The following is a 21,328-nucleotide window of genomic DNA, read 5'->3' on the forward strand; positions in this document are numbered from 1 at the left end:
TCTATAGGTATACAAAAATTTGGCCATTCTGGTTTTTACAGGCAAATTACAATCAAACTTTTTGAAATTAGTTTTGAATATTCGGACAGCCCGTTCTGCAAGCCCGTTGTACTTGGATTATATGGTGCTCCTGAACAATGTCTACACCATTTTTCTGAAAGAAATTCTGAGTCTCCCTAGACATAAAACAAGTTGCATTATCAGATACAATTGTGTCAGGAATACCATAATTAGCAAAACATGACCTTAAACATTGTATGGTACCCTCTGAAGTTATATTCTTGCAAGCATAGACATCAATAAATTTAGAAAAGGAATCAATAATAATCAAATATTGCATGTTGTCAATGGGTCCACAATAATCTACATGCAAGCGGGACCAAGGTCTATCTACTGACGGCCAAGATAAAGGTGAAATGCCCTTATGTTTGAGATTTGTTATGCATAATGCACAGTTGGAAGTTATTTGTTCTAAATCTTGGTCCATGTTGGGCCAATATACAAAAGACCTTGCTTCAGCTTTCATGGCAACAATACCCTGGTGGCCCTCGTGAAGCATTTCCATAACACGCTTTCTCAACATCTCAGGAACCAAAATACGATTCCTATAGAGTAATACATTGTCATGCAAAGAAAGATCATTTCTCAATTTATAGAAAGGTAACATACTAATTTCCATCACCTTTTCCTTGGGAACCCCTTCCTTACATAAACTCTTGTCATGTTCCTCCTTGGTAGCTCCGACAATCAATATGTCATCTAAAAATACATGAACACCCTCAATATTTGCCAATAATTCAGAGATAAACCTCTGAAATATACCTGGTGCTGACGACAACCCAAAAGGCAATCTATGAAACTTATATAATCCCAAATGAGTATTCATAATCAAATATTGTTGAGAATTTTCACTCACAGATACCTGTAAATATGCATTTTTCAAATCCAATTTCGAAATATACTGACAAGAACCTACATTTGCCAAAATATCATCCAATCTCGGTAATGGGAAGGTATTAACACTGGTTTGGGTATTGAGATACTTACAATCTACACAAATCCTTATTTCACCATTAGGCTTCATTACAGGAACAATAGGACTGGCCCAATCTCCAGCATGCTCGACCTTGCTCACTATATTTTTACTTTCTAGTTCTTTCAAACTATTCTCAATTTTACATTTATAATGATAAGGAACAGATCTAGCTTTAAAATACTTAGGCACAGCATTTTCTTTTAACATTAATTGACATTCATAATTTGTAATGGGTTTTTTTTTTTTGGGTGGGGGGGGGATTCCTTCCTGTGGCCAACCTGATACTCATTGAACATTTTTACACAATCAAGCTTAGGCCTAGATGCACTACTTGGGGTAATAAGAGGACCTTTAAATTTATCATCACACACATTATCAATTTGTACCCACTGGTATTTCAATTTCTTCATCAAAGACCTGCCTGCTAAATTTAAATCATTATCTACAACAAAAAACTTTTGTCCCTGGACCATTTGGCCTTTAAAAGAAACATCACAATTTATTTCACCGTACACTTGCATTTCAGCTTTATCATAATTTGCTAAGCGTTTCCTTGTTGGTAATGGGGTTAAATTCAATTTATTAGCATCATGCCGTGAAATAGTGGATGCACCACTGCCAGTGTCTAATTCAAACTCTAGGGGAAACCCATTTAACCTTAAAATTTCTCTATATGGTTCCTCATAATCATCGACAAAATCAATAGAATTCACATTAACATCAAAAAGTTTCAATAAATCATAAGAATCATGGAAACTTTCATTAACAGGAATATCCTTACTAGTAGACTCCTCTACATCATGCACTGTATTAACATTCCTAGATTTTATTTCTAGCCTTTGTTTTTATTGGGACACACTGTACTAACATGGCCTTCCTTGCCACAGGAATAACATTTAGCATTCTTAAATCTACAATTATTAGCTAAATGGTTATCGCGCCCACAATGAATGCATTTACTTTGAACTTTACAATAATCACTTTTACCTCTCCCTTTAGAGTCTGCACTAGAATTAGGCCTAACCTTGTTAACAGTACCTGCAGGCCTATTATCTATAAAAGAACTTGAAGTAGGACTACATTCAGTAACATAAGCAGTTTCTAAATTGGTAACCTTGGCAAGTAATTCACGAGAGGAGATTGATTTAAACTCAAAAGGATCAGCTAATAAAACCTTAAAATATACTTCATTATCAATACCAACCAATAATTGTTCCTTCAACCTTCGGTCAAAATCACTATTAAATTCACACTGTTGAGCTAACAATTTTAGTTCTGCATAATATTCCTTCACGGACTCACTACTTTTCTTCTTCCTCTGTAGGAAATCACACAATGCTCTATGATAACTTGGTTTTGTTATAAAATGCGACTTTAGTTGATTTACTAGGTCATCAAATGGAACTGCAGACGGCAATTTCGGTGCTGTTAACTTACAGATAGTGGAAAATGTCACTACTCCAACTGAAGAAAGCAACAAAGCCCTTTTTGCTGTCGCCTCTGTTACTTCATTTACTTCACAATTCATGGAAAATAGATCCAGCCAACAAGATAATTCCAACTTATCTGGGTTAAACTCGGGAATTGTCGTCTCTTGCTGCTGCCATCCTTCCTGACAGGGTATGGAACTTCGGTAGTCCCCAACAAATACAGCTGAATTCAGGCTACTCGAATACTGGAGTCTGGACGTTGGCCAGGCCTAAACTGGTATGCTAGGCTAGATACGGCCGGCTGTCGTTGGTACACTAACTCTCCTTCAATGTGACATACCTCTTCGTACACTGGGTTCTTCCTCGTCGCCACTGTTGCATTCTTGTCCTTTAGTACTTAGGTCCTCAGAAGACAGGGTGGTCATTCACGTACTTTATTATGGTATATCAATTACAAGTAAGGAGACCCATGCTTATGCTGGCTTCCCAGTTTGTGGATGGCGGGAGATTCTAACAACAACTCCCAGAAGGTTCAACATAGTAGAATGAGAGAGTAGTGTTTCTCAATACATTACACCGCAGGTAATGTCAATACATTGTCTTCAATCAAGGATTTATTCATAAAACAAATGAAGATTGTGCAAGACCTGAATGAAAAGATATTGGCTTTAACCACTGAAGAAGATCGAATGAATGAGGTGGAAGAACAAGCAGAATATGAAGTAGTAATTGGAGAACATTGGTATAAGTTGATCAATGCCATCACAGCGAAGTCAGGAAGCGGTTCTCCTGGAAATCCTCCGACCACACCGAAGACTAATGTTAGATTGCCAAAATTGGATCTCCCACATTACAATGGAGATGTGTTGGAGTGGAATTCCTTCTGGGAATTGTACAATGTGTCGGTACACCAACGAGTGGACTTAGAGCCGATTCAGAAATTTTCATATCTGCAAAGTTTACTTACAGGAGATGCTCTAAAATTGATTTCAGGATTTAAGTTGGAAGCTGCGAACTATTCACAAGCTATATCTCTTCTCCAAGCCACTTATGGGAAGAAGGATGAAATTAAAAGAGTTCTGGTAAGAAGATTATTAGAAATTGAGCCTACATCTGCTAATTCAGAATCATTACAAACATTCAGAGCAAATTTTGAATGCTCTATAAGATCTTTGGAGAGTGAAAACTTGGAGTTGAACGAGCTTTACACCATTTTGCTATATGGTAAGTTGCCTAAGAGTGTAAGTGAAACTGTGAAACGCAGATGTGGAGATGATTGGCTGGTGTATGACACATTTAAAAAATATTTAGAGGAAGAAATTCACAATCTAGGCTCTTTCGTCTCAACAGATGTAAATAAACCTGGAACTTTATCAACAGTATCTACATTCACAGTGAATCAATCACAATCGGTTAGACCTAAGAGTAAAGGAACTGTTAATAAATTTAGTTCTCAACAAACAAGAAAATGTGCATTGTGTGAAGGTGAACACTGGTGGACACAGTGTAAAACCTATGCCAGTAGGGATAAGAAATTGAGTCGCCTCGGGTTTTTACGATTGTGCTTTGTGTGTGCGTCAAATAAGCACTTTAGTGTAGATTGTGAAAGACAAATTTGTGGAAACGGATGTAGATTAAAACATCATCGTGTATTGTGTGATAAACAACAAACCAGCGAACCAAATAAACCAGCAAGTAAATCAACAATTAAATCAGCAAATAAATCTAATAATGGTGTGCAAATTGGAACACTTTCCGTAAGTGATCAGGGTCAAAAATCCAAACTGAAGTCTATTTTACCAACAGCCACAATTGTGTTAAAGGGCAAAGGAAGACACTTGGTACGTCTTCGGGGATTGTTAGACACATGTGCAGAACGGACCTTTATTAGAAGGTCAGCACTTCAGGATCTACAGTATAGATCTAAAGGCACGGAGAAAATTGCCTTAAGGGGTTATTTGACAAGCAAACCTGTGAACGAATATGAAACGGTGAGTGTTTCTATTCCTTATAAGGGTAGATTGATTATTATGAATTGTATTGTGGTAGATGAATTACCAGAGTATGCTAAGAAATTCAATGTTAAACGAAATTTGAAAACGTTGTGTAAAACCAAGATTGGTCTAGCGGACAAAGATTTTGATCTACCTGTGGACAAGCAAGCACCCATTGATATTTTGGTAGGTGTTGATAATGTCTATAACATTTTACACCCCGGATTTAGAAAGGTTGGAAAATTGATATTGTTACCTACCATATTTGGATATGTTGTAACAGGGTCCTGTAATGCTCCCCCAGTACAGGAAACCCAAGTAACTGTGTTAAAGCTAGCAACTAAAGAGGAAGTAATTGAAGCTACTCATAAATTTGATGATGTAAAGAATGATTTGGATATTTTGTGGAATTTAGATAAAGTAGGTATTGACTGCAATGAATTGAAAGAACATGACAGAAAGGTTCTAGAAGACTTTGAAAATACCATTGTATATTCTGAAATGGAGAAGCAATATGTTGTGGCCTTACCATGGAAGTCTAATAAGCCGAGGCTCCCATCCAACTTTGGCATGGCGTTGGGCCGGGTTAAACAACAATGTGCAAAATTTCAGAAAGATGAAGCCTACCTGAACCACTATCAAAAAATCCTGAAGGATCAGGAGGATAGGGGGTTCATTGAAAGGGTAGATAAAAACAATTCGGTTGAAAATTGTCACTATCTAGCACATCATGGTGTAAGGAAAGATAGTGTTACCACTCCAATTAGAATAGTGTTCGATTGTTCTTGGAGACAAGGCAAAAATGGATTGAGCCTTAACGACTGTCTGTGGACTGGACCACATATTACGACAGATTTGCTCAAAGTCTTATTGCAGTTCAGGACCAACAACTACGCTTGTATTAGTGATATAGAAAAAGCATTTCTTATGGTGCAATTGAGAGAAGAAGACCGCGATTACACACGGTTTCTATGGTTAAAAGACCCAATGGATCCAAATAGCGAATTAATCATATATAGGTTTAGGGTGGTGTTGTTGGTCGTGCTACGTGTTCTCCGTTTCTTTTGAATGTCACTATTAAATCACATCTGGCAGCTGTTAGAGAAGATTCAAGCTGTACTAAGATAGTGGATATGATGAAGAGGGGATTATATGTGGACAACCTTCAATTTACCTCCAACAGTGAAGATGAATTGATAAGTTTATTTTTTGGTGCAAACAAAATCTTTGCTCAGGCGCACTTGTATTTAAAGGAATGGACTAGTAATAGTGATCTTTTGAATACTATCGCGGATGCTTATCGTATAAGATCAAAAGAGAAACAAACCTATAAAGTTTTAGGCCTAAACTGGAACATCTCTAGTGATAAATTAACTATAACACCTAATCATCTTAAGACCGGTCAAACAAAACGTGAAATTCTAAGTGCAATTGCCCAAATTTATGATCCTTTAGGAGTGCTTATCCCTATTACGATACGAGCTAGAGTATTCTTACAGGATTTGTGGAAACAACAGTTGAAATGGGATGAATTATTGTCAGTTCCTTTATTAGAACAGTGGAATGAGTTGTCCAAAGACTTAGAGAAAAGTCTCAATATTTCCTTCCCCAGAAGCACTAATCTGGAGAAAGCGGATTACCTCCACATTTTCTGTGATGCTAGCATAACAGCTTATGGTTGTGTGGCCTATCGAGCAAGTGGTAAAACTTCGTCTCTGATTATGGCAAAGGGTAGAGTAGCACCCATTAAAGAGTTGACCGTACCTAAATTGGAATTAATGGCTTTGTTGTTAGGTGCAAGATTGTGTAAATTTATAGTTGAAACTTTTGAAGAAAATAAATTTGAGAAAATAATAATTTGGTCTGATAGTAAAGTTGCCCTGGGATGGTTAGTGACAAAGAATAATTTGCCAGTATTTGTGAAAAATAGAGTAGTGGAAATTAACTCTATAACTACAGGGATTGTCTTTTCTTACGTTCCATCTTCAGAAAACCCTAGTGATTGGATTACTAGAGGAAAAAGGACAGAAGAAGTAAGAAATAACTCCTTTTGGTGGGAGGGACCTCCCTGGTTAAAATCAGAAAACCACACCTATCCTATTGACAGGACATGGGTGAAAGAAACACAATCACAGGATGAAGTTATTCAGGTCCATCTTGTAGGGAAAAGTGAAAAAATCCATCTGCTGAACTGGGAAAGATTTAGTAGAGTGGATAAATTTTGTAGAACTATAGCTTGGATAATACGATTTATTGACAATTGTAAATCAACTGGCTGTAGAAAAACTGGAAGTTTAACACTGGAAGAACTTCAAAAGGCTAAAAATAAAATGATTATCCTCTTACAAAAGGAATACTTTCCGAAAGAATATAAAGCTTTGGAAAAGGGGGATAAAGTTTCAAAATTGACCTTATTAGTACAATTGAATCTCTTCTTGGAAGAAGGTATTATGAGATGCAGAGAAAGATTGGAACATGTCGCACAGGCGGCAGAAATAAAATTCCCAATCTTACTGCCAAAAGGTTGTTTTCTCACAAAATTGATAGTAAGGGAGCATCACTGTTTACAAGCTCACATGGGAGTAAATGCAACTGTAGCAAGTGTGAGACAGGAATACTGGGTCCCACAGCTTCGCCAATTAGCCAAAAGTGTAATACATCATTGTATAATTTGTAAGAAAACACAGGGGAGACCCTACCGTGTGAATATTGCTCCACCATTGCCAGAATTTCGGGTGCAGAGAAAACAACCCTTTAGCGTTACAGGGGTAGATTATACAGGAGCGTTGTTAACCAAGGAGAAACATCAAAATCCTGAAAAAGCTTATATTGTGTTGTTTACTTGTCCAGTTACTAGAGGAATTCATATCGAATTAGTAAAAGATCTGTCCTGCGATTCGTTTCTTATGGTGTTCCGAAAGTTTTGTAGCCGTCGGGGATTTCCTTCTTTAATGCTAAGTGACAATGCTACTACCTTTGTATCGGCTTCAGATTATTTGAAAAACATGGCAGAAAGTTCCTTAGTACAAGAACACCTAAATGCTATAGAATGTAAATGGAAGTTCATACCAGCCAGAGCACCTTGGTTTGGAGCTATATGGGAAAGATTGATTGGTCTTCTGAAAACATGTCTGAAAAAGGTAATAGGTCAGGCCTTTCACAGTTTTGGTGAACTTTCCTGTGTTGTGACTGAACTTGAAGCAATTATTAATGACAGACCCTTAAGTTATACACCGGGAGAATTAGATCAGTTGGATATTCTGACGCCCAATCATTTGATTTTAGGACGTAGATTGAGATCTTTCCCTAGGGAAGTCATAGATTGGAAAGATGAAGCTAAGGACCCTCTGTATGGAGAAAATAAGGATGTTGGAAAGCGATTTGTGTACATTACAAAAAAATGTGATGACCTGTGGAAAAGGTGGGAGAGAGAATATTTAACTTCTCTCCGAGAAACTCATCGGGTGGGAATCAGACACGAATCTTGGCCCAAAATGGGAGATGTTGTGTTGATACACGATGAAGGACCAAGAAGTCGTTGGAAGCTCGGTCAAATTGTCAAATTACATGTGGGACCGGATGATGTCTTGCGCGTGGTTACTTTAAAAACCCCACAAGGTCAAGTGATGAGACCTGTTGTCAAGCTATATCCTTTAGAATTATGGCAAGAGACTGATGTTGTCATATCTGAGAAAACTGATGATAAAAGCACCCGACCGAACAGGAAAACGGCACAGGCGGCTACTGAGGCCAGAAGAGCCCTCATTCAAGCAGGACAATTATAACTGTAAATATTGCTTTTGTTTGCTGGGAGTGTATCGTGACTCGAGATGGAATCACGATAGTGTATAAAGACCAGTAAACAATCATTTATCTTTAGTTTGTAAGAGAAATATTGTAAACATTATGCAGTGCAAGATGCGTAGATTATTATATATATATTGTGTGGAATTGGTAGTTATAGTATAATATTTCTTTATATTAAGTGTTTTGAAGGGTTAAATACGTTAAGTGGTGGGTTAACCCTAAGTAATCTTTAACAAGTAGTTAAGTATTGTCGTTGGTGAATGCGGATCGCGCATGCGTGGATCGTCAGTCGTCTCCGACTGATTTGAGTCAAGAGTCCGGCAGTACCGGTTTAGTTGTTTAAGTGTGAAGGTCATCGTCGCCTTACGGTAGCTCAACATGCGAGGGGGGTAAAGGAATCAACACAACTTCAGAGAAATAATATCATCATGTATTACAGCTAAGTCTAAGAATTTATAAGTGTTTTAGGTGATAATATTGAAGGGCATGCATGCACGATAGATATTGTTACTGACAGGCATTTGTAAATGAATAAGGCTATTCTTCGGATCGTGGTATAGGAAATGACACAATGGTTTAAAGGTTAGTAATAAGTATATCTATTCCTGGTTAAATAATGGGTTGATACGATCACAAAATATGGTAATTTAAGACGTATATTTAAACACAACGCAATTTCTCGATTTATTGAACAGAAAAGAATCCTTGAAAAATCTGTTCGTGAACCTGGTAATATGCGAACCAAATTAGGGTAAGTTTGGGTTTTCATATTTATTGAATATTTTATATGTTTACTATTTTGGATTCTTTTGAGTAAAGATAACTAGAGTCTCCAGCAAGGTAGTGCCCTATGTAGCTGGTGAGTTCTAGATGATCTGCCAACGGGGGCGTGACCACAATGCGACTAGACCATTTGACCATACAATGAGGGCAACGAAGCAAAAAATACCACCTGGCCTAGCCTACCAAAGGTTAAATCCCACATAACTAGGCTAAAGGAAGGGAGGTCCGCCTTAGGCGGTCGACCCTACAACCAAAAACAACACAATAATTAAAAGCTCACCTAACCAATCTATAGGATAGGATGAGTGCTACTTCCTGCCCCCAAAATAGTGTCTGCGGCGACGTATGGCCCAAGCGAATAGCAGTTCTCGTATGCTGTCTTCACCTCCCGCAGGTAGTGTGAAGCGAACACCGAGTTGCTACGCCAAAAGGTGGCACTCAAAATGTCACTGAGTGCCATGTTCCTATGAAAGGCTACCGAGGTAGAGATAGCCCTCACTTCGTGGGCGTTCTCTTTAAACAGCCTCATATCACTGTCACTACAAGAAGAATACACCTCTTTGATGGTGTCCCTCAAGAAGAACACTAGAGCGTTCTTAGACATTGGCAGATCTGGCCTCTTGACCGAACACCACAAGTTACCTGAAGGCCCTCTACAATCTTTCGTCCTCTGCAAGTAGAATTTGAGAGCCCTGACAGGGCACAGGACTCTCTCTGGCTCCCGACCAACGATTTCGGCCATACCCTTAATCTCAAAAGTCTTAAGCCAAGGGTTGGACGGGTTCTTGTTCTTTGCCAGAAATGTCAGGCTCAAAGAACAAACGGCATTGTGGTACTTAAAACCAACATGCTTATACTCATAGCTTGGATTTCGCTAACTCTCTTCGCCGTCGCCAGAGCAGTTAGGAAAACAGTTTTTCTTGTCACGTCTCTAAGTGAAGCAGCGTGAAGCGGCTCGAAACAGCTGGACATTAGAAACTTTAGAACCACGTCCAAGTTCCATGACGGTACTTTAGGTAGAGGTACCTTCGTTGTCTCGAAAGATCTTAAGAGATCGTGAAGGTCTCTGTCGTTAGCCAAGTCCAGGCCTCTGTGTTGAAAAACTACAGACAGCACACTTCTGTAGCCTTTTATCGTCGGGACTGCCAGCTTTAAGTCCTTCCTCAGGTAAAGGAGGAAGTCTGGTTCACAGAGGTCGTGGTGGAGGAAATGCCCTTCTTCTTGCACCAGCTCCTGAAAGCGGCCCACTTCGATTGGTACACTGCAAGAGAGGAAGCTCTTCTTGCATTGGCAATTGCTCTTGCCACAGGTCTTGAAAAACCTCTCGCTCTGGCCAGCTTTTGGATAGTCTGAACGCAATCAGACTCAGAGCGGCGAGGTTTTTGTGGTACCTCTCGAAGTGGGGCTGTCTGAGTAGATCTATCCTTGACGGAAGCGTCCTCGGGAAGTCTACTATGAAGAACATGACCTCTGTGAACCAATTTGTCGCAGGCCAGAAGGGGGCGACTAGCATCATCCTCGTCCCCTCTGAAGCTGCAAACTTCCTAAGAACTTCCCCTAGGATCTTGAACGGGGAAAAGGCGTAAAGGTATAGCCCTGTCCAGTCCCAGAGAAGGGCATCTATTGCCACTGCTCCTGGATCCAGAACCGGGGAGCAGTAAAGCGGAAGTCTCTTCATTCTCGACGTCGCGAAGATGTCCACAAGAGGACATCCCCACAAACTCCACAGCTCCTGGCATACATCTTGATGTAGGGTCCATTCGATCGGCAGCAGTTGACCTTGCCGACTCAAGAGGTCTGCACGGACGTTCTCGACGCGTGCGACAAACCTCGTAAGGTTCTTGACGTCGCGTGCCCTCGCCCACAACAAGATCTCCTTCGCTAGAGTAAACAGGGACCGAGAATGAGTTCCTCACTGCTTCTTGATGTATGCCAGTGCTGTGGTGTTGTCTGAGTTGATTTGCACTATTCGGCGAGAGACTTTGTCTTGAAAGAACTGAAGCGCTAGATGAATTGCTGCCAGCTCCTTGAGGTTTATGTGCCAGGACACCTGTTCCCCTCTCCAGGTGCCTGACACTCCCCCCCCCCCCCCCCCCCCCCCCCCCCCCCCCCCCCCCCCCCGACCCGTGTTGCTCCCCACCCCGTGGCAGACGCGTCGGAGAACAACACTAGGTCGGGGCTCTGAAGCTTGAGGGAAACTCCCTCCACCAGCTTCAAAGGATCGAACCACCATCTTAGGTGTTCTTTCACCTCTTTCGAGATCTCCAAGATCACATCCATATCGTCCTTGTTTTTCCAGTTGTCTGACAGGAAAAACTGAAGAGGTCTGAGGTGCAGCCTCCCCAGGGAAACAAACTTCTCCAGCAAGAAAATGGTCCCCAGCAGACTCATCCATTCCCTCACCGAGCATGATTCTTTCCCCAGAAAGGCTGACACTTTGCTTAAGCATTGCTGCTGACGTCCCTGGGACAGAAAAGCCCGAAAAGCCACTGAATCCATCTGAATCCCCAGATAAACATTGGACTGCGTTGGGGTCAGATGTGACTTTTCGAAATTCACCAGAAGTCCCAGGGACTTCGTTAACGTCAAAGTAGTGTGAAGGTCCTCCAGACACCGGGCTTCCGAAGAGGCTCGAATGAGCCAGTTGTCTAGGTAGAGAGAGATCCTGACGTTTGACAGATGAAGCCACCTTGCTACGTTCTTCATTAACAAGGTGATGACCATCGGGGCTGTGCTCAAACCTGAATTGAAATACCCTCCCCTTCAGGACAAACCGCAGGTACTTCATCGACTGGGGATGGATCGGGACGTGAAAATATGCGTCCTGGAGATTTAATGACACCATCCAATCCCCCGGTCTTAAGGCCCCAAGAACTGACTGAGGCGTCTCCATCTTGAACCTCTGCTTGTCGACAAAGAGGTTTAGACTGGTCGCCATCCTCCCGACTGTTTCGGCACCAGGAACAGTCTGTTGTAAATGCCCGGGGATTCTAGGTCCAAGACCTGTTCTACTGCTCTCTTCTCGAGCATCTGCTCGAGCAGATCGTAAAGAATCTGTTGTTTCTCCCGATGGTAAGAGGGCAACATATCCCTGGGTGTCATACACAGCGGGGGTGGTTTCAGGAAAGGGATCCTGTAACCTTTCTCGATGATGTTCAGTGACCAGCTGTCCGCATCTCTCTCTCTCCAGGCTTCCGCAAATAAATGAAGTCTGGCTCCTACCAGTGACTGAAGGACTGCTTGCTCATCTCTTGCCCCTGGGTTTCGAAGGGGCTCTGCCTCTGGGAAGGCCTCTTCCTCGAGGAGACGGTCTCGAGGAAGATCCGCCTCGAAAGGGCTTCGGTTTCTTTGAAGCTTGAACTCCCGAAGACGTCGAAGGGACTGCAGGTCGTCGAGAAGATTGGGCAAGCAGGTCCTGAGTTGCTTTCTCTTGCAAGCTGACTGCAAGATCTTTGACCATAGCCTGGGGGAAGAGATGGTCCGAAAGAGGGGCAAACAACAACTCCGCCCTCTGCGAGAGAGAAACTGACTTCGCCGTAAAGTTACAGAACAGGGCTCTCTTTTTCAAGAGTCCTGTGGAAAAGTGTGAAGCCAGCTCCTCCGAACCATCCCTGACGGCCTTGTCCGTACACGACATGACGCTGGACAGCTCCCCCAAGCTAATCGAGTCCGGACTCCGTGACTGGGTATCCAGTACCCCCAGGCACCAGTCCAAGAAGTTAAAAACCTCTAACGTGCAAAAGAGGCCTTTCAGATGGTGATCTAACTCCAAGGTAATCCAAGTCACTTTAGCGGATGAAAGAAGTGACCTCCTCAATGTATCCACCAGGCTGGCGAAGTCCCCCTGAGCAGAAGAGGGAACTCTCAGACCGACGTCCTCTCCTGTCTCGTACCACATACCTGCTTTACCGCTAAGTCTTGACGGCGGTAGAGCAAAAGAGGTCTTCCCTTGAGCCTTCCTTAACTCCATCCAATCATGGACTTTGCGAAAAGCTCTCTTAGTTGACAGACTTTTCTTCATTTTAACGAAACCCATGGTCTTGCTGGCTTTCAAAGACGAAAGTTGAGAAGGGGGAGAGCGAGGAGCAGAGGGTTGGAAAGTGTCTCCAAATGCTGTCCGAAGAAGGTGGGTAAAGACCTGGTAATCTGAAGAAGCAGACATTGTTGGTTGTTCATCGTTAGCTTCCTCCGAAGCGCTGCTCATCTCACCTTCTTCTGCAGGTGAGGTAGAAGGGACCACCGAAGGCAGAGGTAATAGACCTTTAGGCCCAAGTCTTAAACAAGAGCGCTGCTGAGACGACGAAGGCAAAGCAGCAGAGTGAGTCTCTTCCAAAAACTCCACAGCAGGGTCTGGAACTGAAGTAGAAGCTTCCTTAAACGAAGAAACACGGCGCGCCTCTTGAAGGCGGGTAGCGTCTTGAAGAGCGCCAGAAATAACGCGTGAGCGTCGGCGAGCGTCCAAGTCAGCGTCCATCTGAGCGTCAACAGAAGCGTCCGGTAAAGCGTCATGCCTAGCGTCCTGACGAGCGTCACGATGGGCGTCCATACGAACGGCCCGTGACGCAGTCGAAGGAAAAGAGTCCATCTTCACATCTTGCAGGGCATCATGCTTAGCAGCAAGAGAAGCGTCCTTCAGGGAAGAGCGAGAGACATCTCGGCGAGTTAATCGACTGCGCGAAGCAGCTTGCACGGAGGCAATCTTAGCAGGAAGAGCAACAGCCTGCTTAGCAGCAAAGAGAACGTCGCGATCAGGCGACGGAGCGCCACGCAGCGAAGAAAGGGGAGCATCCAGAAGAGCAGGAAAGCAGTCCTTGCTCCGAGAGCTACAATGTTGCTCCCTCTCGACGGAAGAACGTTTAGAGAAACGTTCCTCGCGCCCTCTAGATAGCCGCTGGGGAGCCGCATGAAATCTAGAGGGCGACGAAACAGGCAAAAGAGACGAGCAAGGAAAAGGAGAGGGAGACTGTCTGGTTCTCTTAACGGGCAGTCTGTCATCCTTCCTCCGATGACGAGGTTCCGCCTCTCTCTTCGACAGCAAAGAAGCAAATTGTTGCTGCATGGAGCGGATGATCTTCTCAGTAGGAGAAGACTCCCTCTCAGGAGAAGGGCTGATCCTGTGAGAAGACGAGGGGCGAGGGGACGCCTTCTTCCTTCTCACAGGAACCGCCACAGTACGATCCCTGGAGCGACTGGGGCACTCGAAGGCGTCATCATCGGATGACGTCCTAGTCCTCTTCTGCGGCGGGAAGGCTGCGAAGCTATCTGGGGATGACCGGAGAAGCAAACGGACATAAAGCGTCCCGCTCACGAAAGCTCCTCTTCAATGGGAGAGAGTCCGACCGAGAACTCCACCCCTTGCGCGGGGAGGAAGCCTCGGAGGACGAGAAGCACTCCTTAAGGAGGCGTGCACGCGCACGCTCCTTGGCAGCCTGGGAAGCGTCAACAGTAACTGCCGAAGGGACGCCAGATCGGTGGGGGTTCCCCGTAACTCTCCTTCGGCTTTCAACATGCCCTCTCCCTGAAACCTGGGAGTCCGGCAGAGGTCCAGGCCTAGAGGCCAAATAGGGCTGATCTGACGCACCCTCCACAACACTAGGGGCACTATCACTGCACTTCACTGCACTCGGATCACTTTTGCCTTCCAAGACGAGCACTTTAGATTCCAGATTACGTAACGATTCAAGAATCACAGAAAGGGCATTACCCTCCACAGACACCATTTCAGGGCCCGAAGGCGACACTACAGGGTTAGGAGTTGCAAATGCTACTGGAGGGTTAGCAGGAGAAACATTAATGCCCTGACGTTTACTATCTGATATACTTCTGGAGGAAGACCTCCTAATCCTATCATGCTCCAACTTGCGAACATAGGATTCATACGCCTTCCAACCCGAATCAGACAGACTTTCACACTCCTTGCAGCGATCATCAAACATACACAAATGTCCCCTACAATTCTTGCATACTGTGTGTGGGTCTACTGATGCTTTCGGTAGCCTCACCTTACATTCATCCTTACAACAAACCCTGGCGCTAGCCGAACTAGACCCAGACATCTTAGTTAAAGGAAAAATCAAGCCAAATTCTAAATCAGTCCACAAATAACGTGTGCCTAGCCACAGACCCAAAGTCAAATAACCAAAAATCAATCAGGATACTTACGTAGCCAAAAGTTTCCCAAAATCCAAAGACGGAGGTACTGAAAACAGATGTTTACAGTACTGGCGACAGAGGAAATCTGAATAGAAAATGGGAATGGTTCCTGATACCCGCCTCCCAGCGGCGGGAATGGGTACTAACCACCTGACTCCCACTACGTGTGTCGTAAGTTTTGAAATTCTGTCGGACTTCGGAGAATACAGCTATATATATATCTGACAGGTAAGCTTCATGAACAAAAAACAGTGTTTTGCTGGTGTTTCAAGTGACCAGCAAGTGATTCATATATGTATTAACTCATTTTATTAGTAATAATGTGGCATATATGTATAAATTAAAGTATTGTTCTTTGGGAAGTTCCTGCTTCACTTGCCAAGTGCTCTCATTTCTCGACTTATTTGTAAGCCAAAAATGTGTAAGAACCCAAAAGGGGGATAGAGGATATTTACAGTACAGTAGTACAGGTATCAGGCTTATACAATTTGAACATACATATTTTTTCCCCAAGACCCCACTGCTTTAATTAGTCTGGGTCTCTGGTCAACAATTATTTATTTCCAGAATTGTCAATTTCAGTTAATCATCCATTTAAATCATTTAATTTACTTTATCCACTCATCTGATTCTTATTTAGTTTGTGTGATTTCAAGATAAATGGTGTTCAACTAGGATCAGCATTCAGACCCTTGCTGTTTATCAAGGTGTGGATGATGCTATACAGAATTGTAGGAAAGGGGGGCTTGGGAGTTGGTCTATGCAGATGACCTAGTGAACAGCAGAATCTGAGGAAGAAGTGGTGGAAGTGATCAAAAGTGGAGGAGTGGGATGAAGAGGAGAGGAGAGGACTGAAAATAAACATAGGAAAAACAGACTTATGATGACAGGATTTTTGAAGCTTGAAATGCACTACAAAAGCATAAAGAAAGATATCAAATTTATAAACAATATCCAAAATTAATACATTCAATCATATGCAAATACACTTCCTGTATCAAAATGAGGTGTTATTTCAGGCATTTGACCATAAGCAAAAGCAATTAGCTGGTAAAAAGGCAATGAGTCATCCTGTCACCATGATGGCATTTTAGTAGGCTTCATTTTTAGAAGCGATTAATTTTGGAGACAAATCTTTTGAACTGACTATTAAATAAATCTCTGAAAATGGATGCATAAACAATGCAAGTTCCTTCATGTAGGTTAGGTTGTACTATCAGGTCTTCATTACTTATGTTGAAGAGCTCTGTTATTAGAGAGGTTTACATTGCAAAAATGAAAAAGCAAAAGTTCCCAATGATCTATGTTAAAAGTTCAGTGACCAACAGAGCAGTAACAGAAATGTTCACTGAAAGGTGGCTGAAAAAAAAGTGAGAGTAAGGTAAAATGTGTGGGTATCGACCCAACTTACCCACCTACTTCCACCTGCAACTTAAAAGATGAAAGTTTGTATTTCCATCAGAACAAATGCTTCCTCAAGTTACGCATATGCAGAATAATGAATTCCATGAAAGTGCTGGAAGATTCTTCAATCTGTCACTGCCTAGCCAATACAAATGTTCTAGGGGAGGATGTCTGTGGTGATGAATCAGGAGTAGAGCCTGTATGTTGCTGAATCGCATCAAAGAGGACATCCAACTGATACTTGAACAAATTTACAATGCAGATGACAATGGGCAAGTTTTTAGGGCACCAACCTTGAATACCCAGCCTTAAAGGGCATGACTGCCACAAAAATGCTGGAATATAAGTAAGATCTGCTTCTCTATCGTGGTGTGTGCCAATCGAGAAGTTTTCTGTCATCAGAAACCCTTGAAGATTAGGAGTGTGTAGAAACCACTTGCCTTTACATCCTTATGCATAACCTATATTTTGGTATTCAATGAGAATAAAGTAGCTTATCAGAAAATTTATTAGCAAATGGTCTCAACTACTTTGTGCCAACTGGGATAGAATACAAAGCCAGGCTGCTTACCATAAAATAGGAGAATAAACATTTCCATTGATGGACATTGATAACTCCCAGAATTTTCCCATGAATTCGAAGGCCATAAAGGGTGCAAATACAGTCTATGTTTATGGTTGGCAACACTACTTCCTTGGTACAATCTAAGTACGAATGTATGGAATAACTGCAAGCAATCTATTATTTTAGAGGAAGAGCCATGTAAGAGAAAAAGGAGAGAACTTAAGACACATTACAGCAATCACTGATTATAACTGCAAAGGAGCATTACAAAGCATATCCAACATGGGCAAATGCTTTAAAAAGGCTCTTCACAGGTACTAAAGTTGAAGTCAATCTTCACAGCTCCAGGTAGGGAAACTTTGAACCACCTGAAACGCAGAGGCAAGAAAGCAGTGCTGGAAGAGAATATTGCTGACAAATTTCCATTATGTCAGAATACACAGCCCATTGCAAAATAAAGCACAATATATTCTGTACAGATATAATTAAAAGAACATAAATTAAAATAAGCAAAGAATTTTGTCTATCTGATATATGAGAGTAAAAAGTTCTTACCAACCAGTCCAACAGGCATCAAAATTTATCACAAGATACTTTAATGACTCCACAGAGTCATATATCTTACACTTTCATGAGGATAACTCAAAGTATTTTTTATTAATAAAAGAGAAGGTGATCAATAATATAGGCCAACCAATGATAATGGACTTAGAAAAGGGAGAAAGTCAAGGAACTGTAAGCAAAAACACCAGTTGCAAAAACCCCTACCATATGCAATGTATCAGGAAAGGCACATTGGAAGTGGTACCTTATTCTAAGGTGTAGATCACCAAAAATTGTAAAATTAATGTCATCTGTATTTGAGAATTAAACCAGTACTTACAATTGAGCTACCATAATGAAAATAATTGAATTGGGTATACCTTACAATATATGTATCAGTACTCAAATTAAACGGTAACTACAGTAATATGAAAATACACCTAACATCTTACACATATTGCTGCATGATATAAGTTAGACCAACTCTACATTGAATGAAAAAAGCCACTGAAAAAAAAATAATTTCTTAAAATTAGAGACAGTCCTCATCAAAGCCCATACTTACATTAGCATCTGTTGAGCAGGTAGCTAACATCCCATCATCAAATGGGGAGAAACAAAAATCTGTGATGAGATCTGAGTGGCCATGTATTAATGGAGTTGAAGAATCAACTCGGCCTTTATAGTCAAGAGGTACAAGGCCAAGACTTCCTCCTCCTGCAAGATAAAAGAGAATAATTTCATTTTAAGACCATTACAAATGCTTAAATAAAACAGGTTCTCAAAAGAAAGATTTCTCATGAAACTGTTTTTTTCATAAAACCTCACTACATATATACCAACATTTGTGAACTCCAGACAACTGCATAAAGTAGTCATTTGTCTAGCCAACAGAACATGGTATTAGCATGATGCTTGAATGACACAAACCTCAGTTACCCATTAATCACCTGCCTCACTTTTCATAAAGTTTGCATACAAAGCTGAGAGATCAGCAGGCCTGTGAGACAGGACATCATTATATGAGTTGTGGAATTGTATGAAAATATCAATTTTGCTTCAATAAAAATGTGATTTATCTCATCACAAACCCATCACTCATAAATATAAATAATCAAATGGCAATTTAGGTGGGAGGCCTGAACTGCAGAATTGCCCAGTAGAATGGTGAAGACCTGTAGGATCACTGGAGGCAATTGGAAACTAAAGGCAGGTGAGGAGCCAAAGGCACAGGTACCTTGGGAGTTACTTATGAGTGTTCTGAATAATAAAAAGCCTTCAGACTCTATAATTATGGCACTTGTGTATATCTAATTGTTGTCTGATCAGAGAAATACAACACATACCAAACTCAAAAAAGGAACATTGTGTGTATCTTTCAGGCAGCTTGGTCAGAGCCATAGAATGGTTCACTGCAGACTGGTCCACCATATGCATGACCCAATGACACCAAAGATCCCTGAAGATATCCAGAAGCAGCAATCATCTGACAGAGGAACTTACTTTCATTACTTGATGCTGACTGTTATGGTGTGCCTTCCTGGAATAAACCTGGACACTATATCAAACTTAAAAGATGTCTACTGCTAATTGATATAGTGTCTCAGATCTTATGCCACCCTGATTCCTAATGTAAGCCACCATAATCAAATTGTTGATTATCAGACATAATATGGCTTATAATGTCTTTAACTTGACATGTTGCCTCATGGTCTAATAGGTGTACTTTCCAAACTTGGCTTGGTCTGTCTGTGAACATCATCATCTTCAGGGAAAGGAGACCATAAAGACCATTTCTGGGGATACAAATGATGAATTCTGTGGTTAAGAAACTGCCAACCTCATCATGAAATGACACTGAGAAACAAGTTTCTCCAAAGACAAGGGGCCTAATCAAGAACTGCCACTTCATGCCAAATGGGTCCTATTTGCAAGAATTTCTGGATTAAAGACTCAATCACCTGATCTGGTTCTCCTGTCAAGAAAACTACAGCAGCTTCAGTGTCGGAGCCCAAATATCAGGCATATGTATACATGATTATATTCTTTTCTACAAAGTTTGACATTATCTATTATTTGGTAGTTTAACCAGAGCACTGGGTCAGGACAATTAGTTCCAGCTAACCCAAAAAGTCCCCCTTTTTACATATTTTTCTATTATCAATGTGTTCAAAAATTAAATTAAGAGTGTAAAGTAATAACACAGTACGTTATACGAAGTGAAATTTTCAAAAAAATTTTGTTTTCATGGACGATTTATGAATTGTTTGGGGAAAATGGTGCAAAGCTGGGTGGCTGGAGGATGTAGGGAGAAGAGATGGAAACCCTTTGAGGAAACCAAAATGGTGCAGTGGGCAAAGGTTAATAACAAAATAAATTTTATTCACATTTTACAAGGATAATCAAAGGAATCAATAGTGTGTGTGTCTGATTGTGTCTGTGAGAGAGAGAGAGTAATCACCATGTATGATAGTTGACATGTTTACACTTGGATCTTTTGTGCATGAAAGAGAATAATTATGCCACACTACATCAACTTACTGTTGGCAAATGGCATAATTTAAAATAAACATGAGGATTTTGGAAACAAATAAGTAATAAGTAAAGAACGCAAGAAAAGGAAAGAGAGATTAAATAACTTTTCACAAGGAAGTAATTTAAACAAACAATCAAAGGCAAGCACAAAGCTGAACGTGGCACCAGTATGTTTGTTATGGAGCTGAGTTACTTTCACAGTGGTAAAAAATAGTAAAAAGCAATTATCACAAAATAGGTATTTTACCGTAACAAAAAGAAGTGATTTGGGCAAATCGGGTGTAAGTGAAAGAAATATGTGAATAATCATCCCAGCCCAGCTGGTACGTCTCTGGGAAGCAGACCCCTGTCTTCCCTCTTCCCTCCTCTCCATCAGCTCACTCAGTGCACCGAACATTGGCTCAAGTAAGACATTTTTTTTCATTACTGTATTGCATTTGATTGTTTTCATATTTTATCATTATGTTAAATTTATAATGAAATAACTTTTTATTTTTTTATGTGAATTGTTACTGCTTTTATGTACATATCATAGTAAACATTTTACTGTCTCTTCTTCTCTCCTCAACATTATCACGACGCCTAACATAAAATCATTCATTCTTTATGCCTCAAAAATACAAATGCTTCCTCCCTCTATCTCAAGCTAATTGTGCATCACCACAATGACAAATGATTCTGTTAGTCACTTATGCTAAATTTTACTGTGAAAAACTTTGTTCTTTCATTTACGTACTATTGTGTTGGATATCGATTAGGACATGATTTAGACTTTTTTTTTTAATTGCTTCTGTATTATATTTGATTGTTTTCATATTTTATCATTATGATAAATTTATTGTGAAATTCTCTTTTTTTATATGAATATGCCATATTTATGATAAAATAAGACTTTATGTATACTTACCAAGTAGTTACATAGCTATAGTTTCTAAAACCGTCAGCAGCTAGAATTTTTGAAATTCACGGAAGCGCTAGTTTGTTTTGGTCAGGTGATACCCCCCGCCCACTATCGGGGGAGTGAGGAACCAACACCGTCCGAAAATCAGTTGTTTATGCCATATTATCCATGTGAGGG

At 41.1% G+C, this 21,328-nt stretch overlaps 1 protein-coding gene across 4 annotated transcripts in view; it reads right to left on the reverse strand.

The window, feature by feature from the left end:
• Nucleotides 1-21,328, reverse strand: part of LOC135216709 (coronin-7-like) — a 502,494-nt gene that overhangs the window by 434,907 nt on the left and 46,259 nt on the right. For all 4 annotated transcript variants that reach the window (XM_064252162.1, XM_064252161.1, XM_064252160.1 and 1 more), the window contains exon 3: nt 18,281-18,432. In XM_064252162.1, the coding sequence (XP_064108232.1) occupies nt 18,281-18,432 (152 nt within the window). The remainder of the gene's footprint in view (nt 1-18,280; nt 18,433-21,328) is intronic.

The sequence above is a fragment of the Macrobrachium nipponense genome, chromosome 6, assembly GCF_015104395.2.
Source record: "Macrobrachium nipponense isolate FS-2020 chromosome 6, ASM1510439v2, whole genome shotgun sequence".
Lineage (NCBI taxonomy): Eukaryota > Metazoa > Arthropoda > Malacostraca > Decapoda > Palaemonidae > Macrobrachium > Macrobrachium nipponense.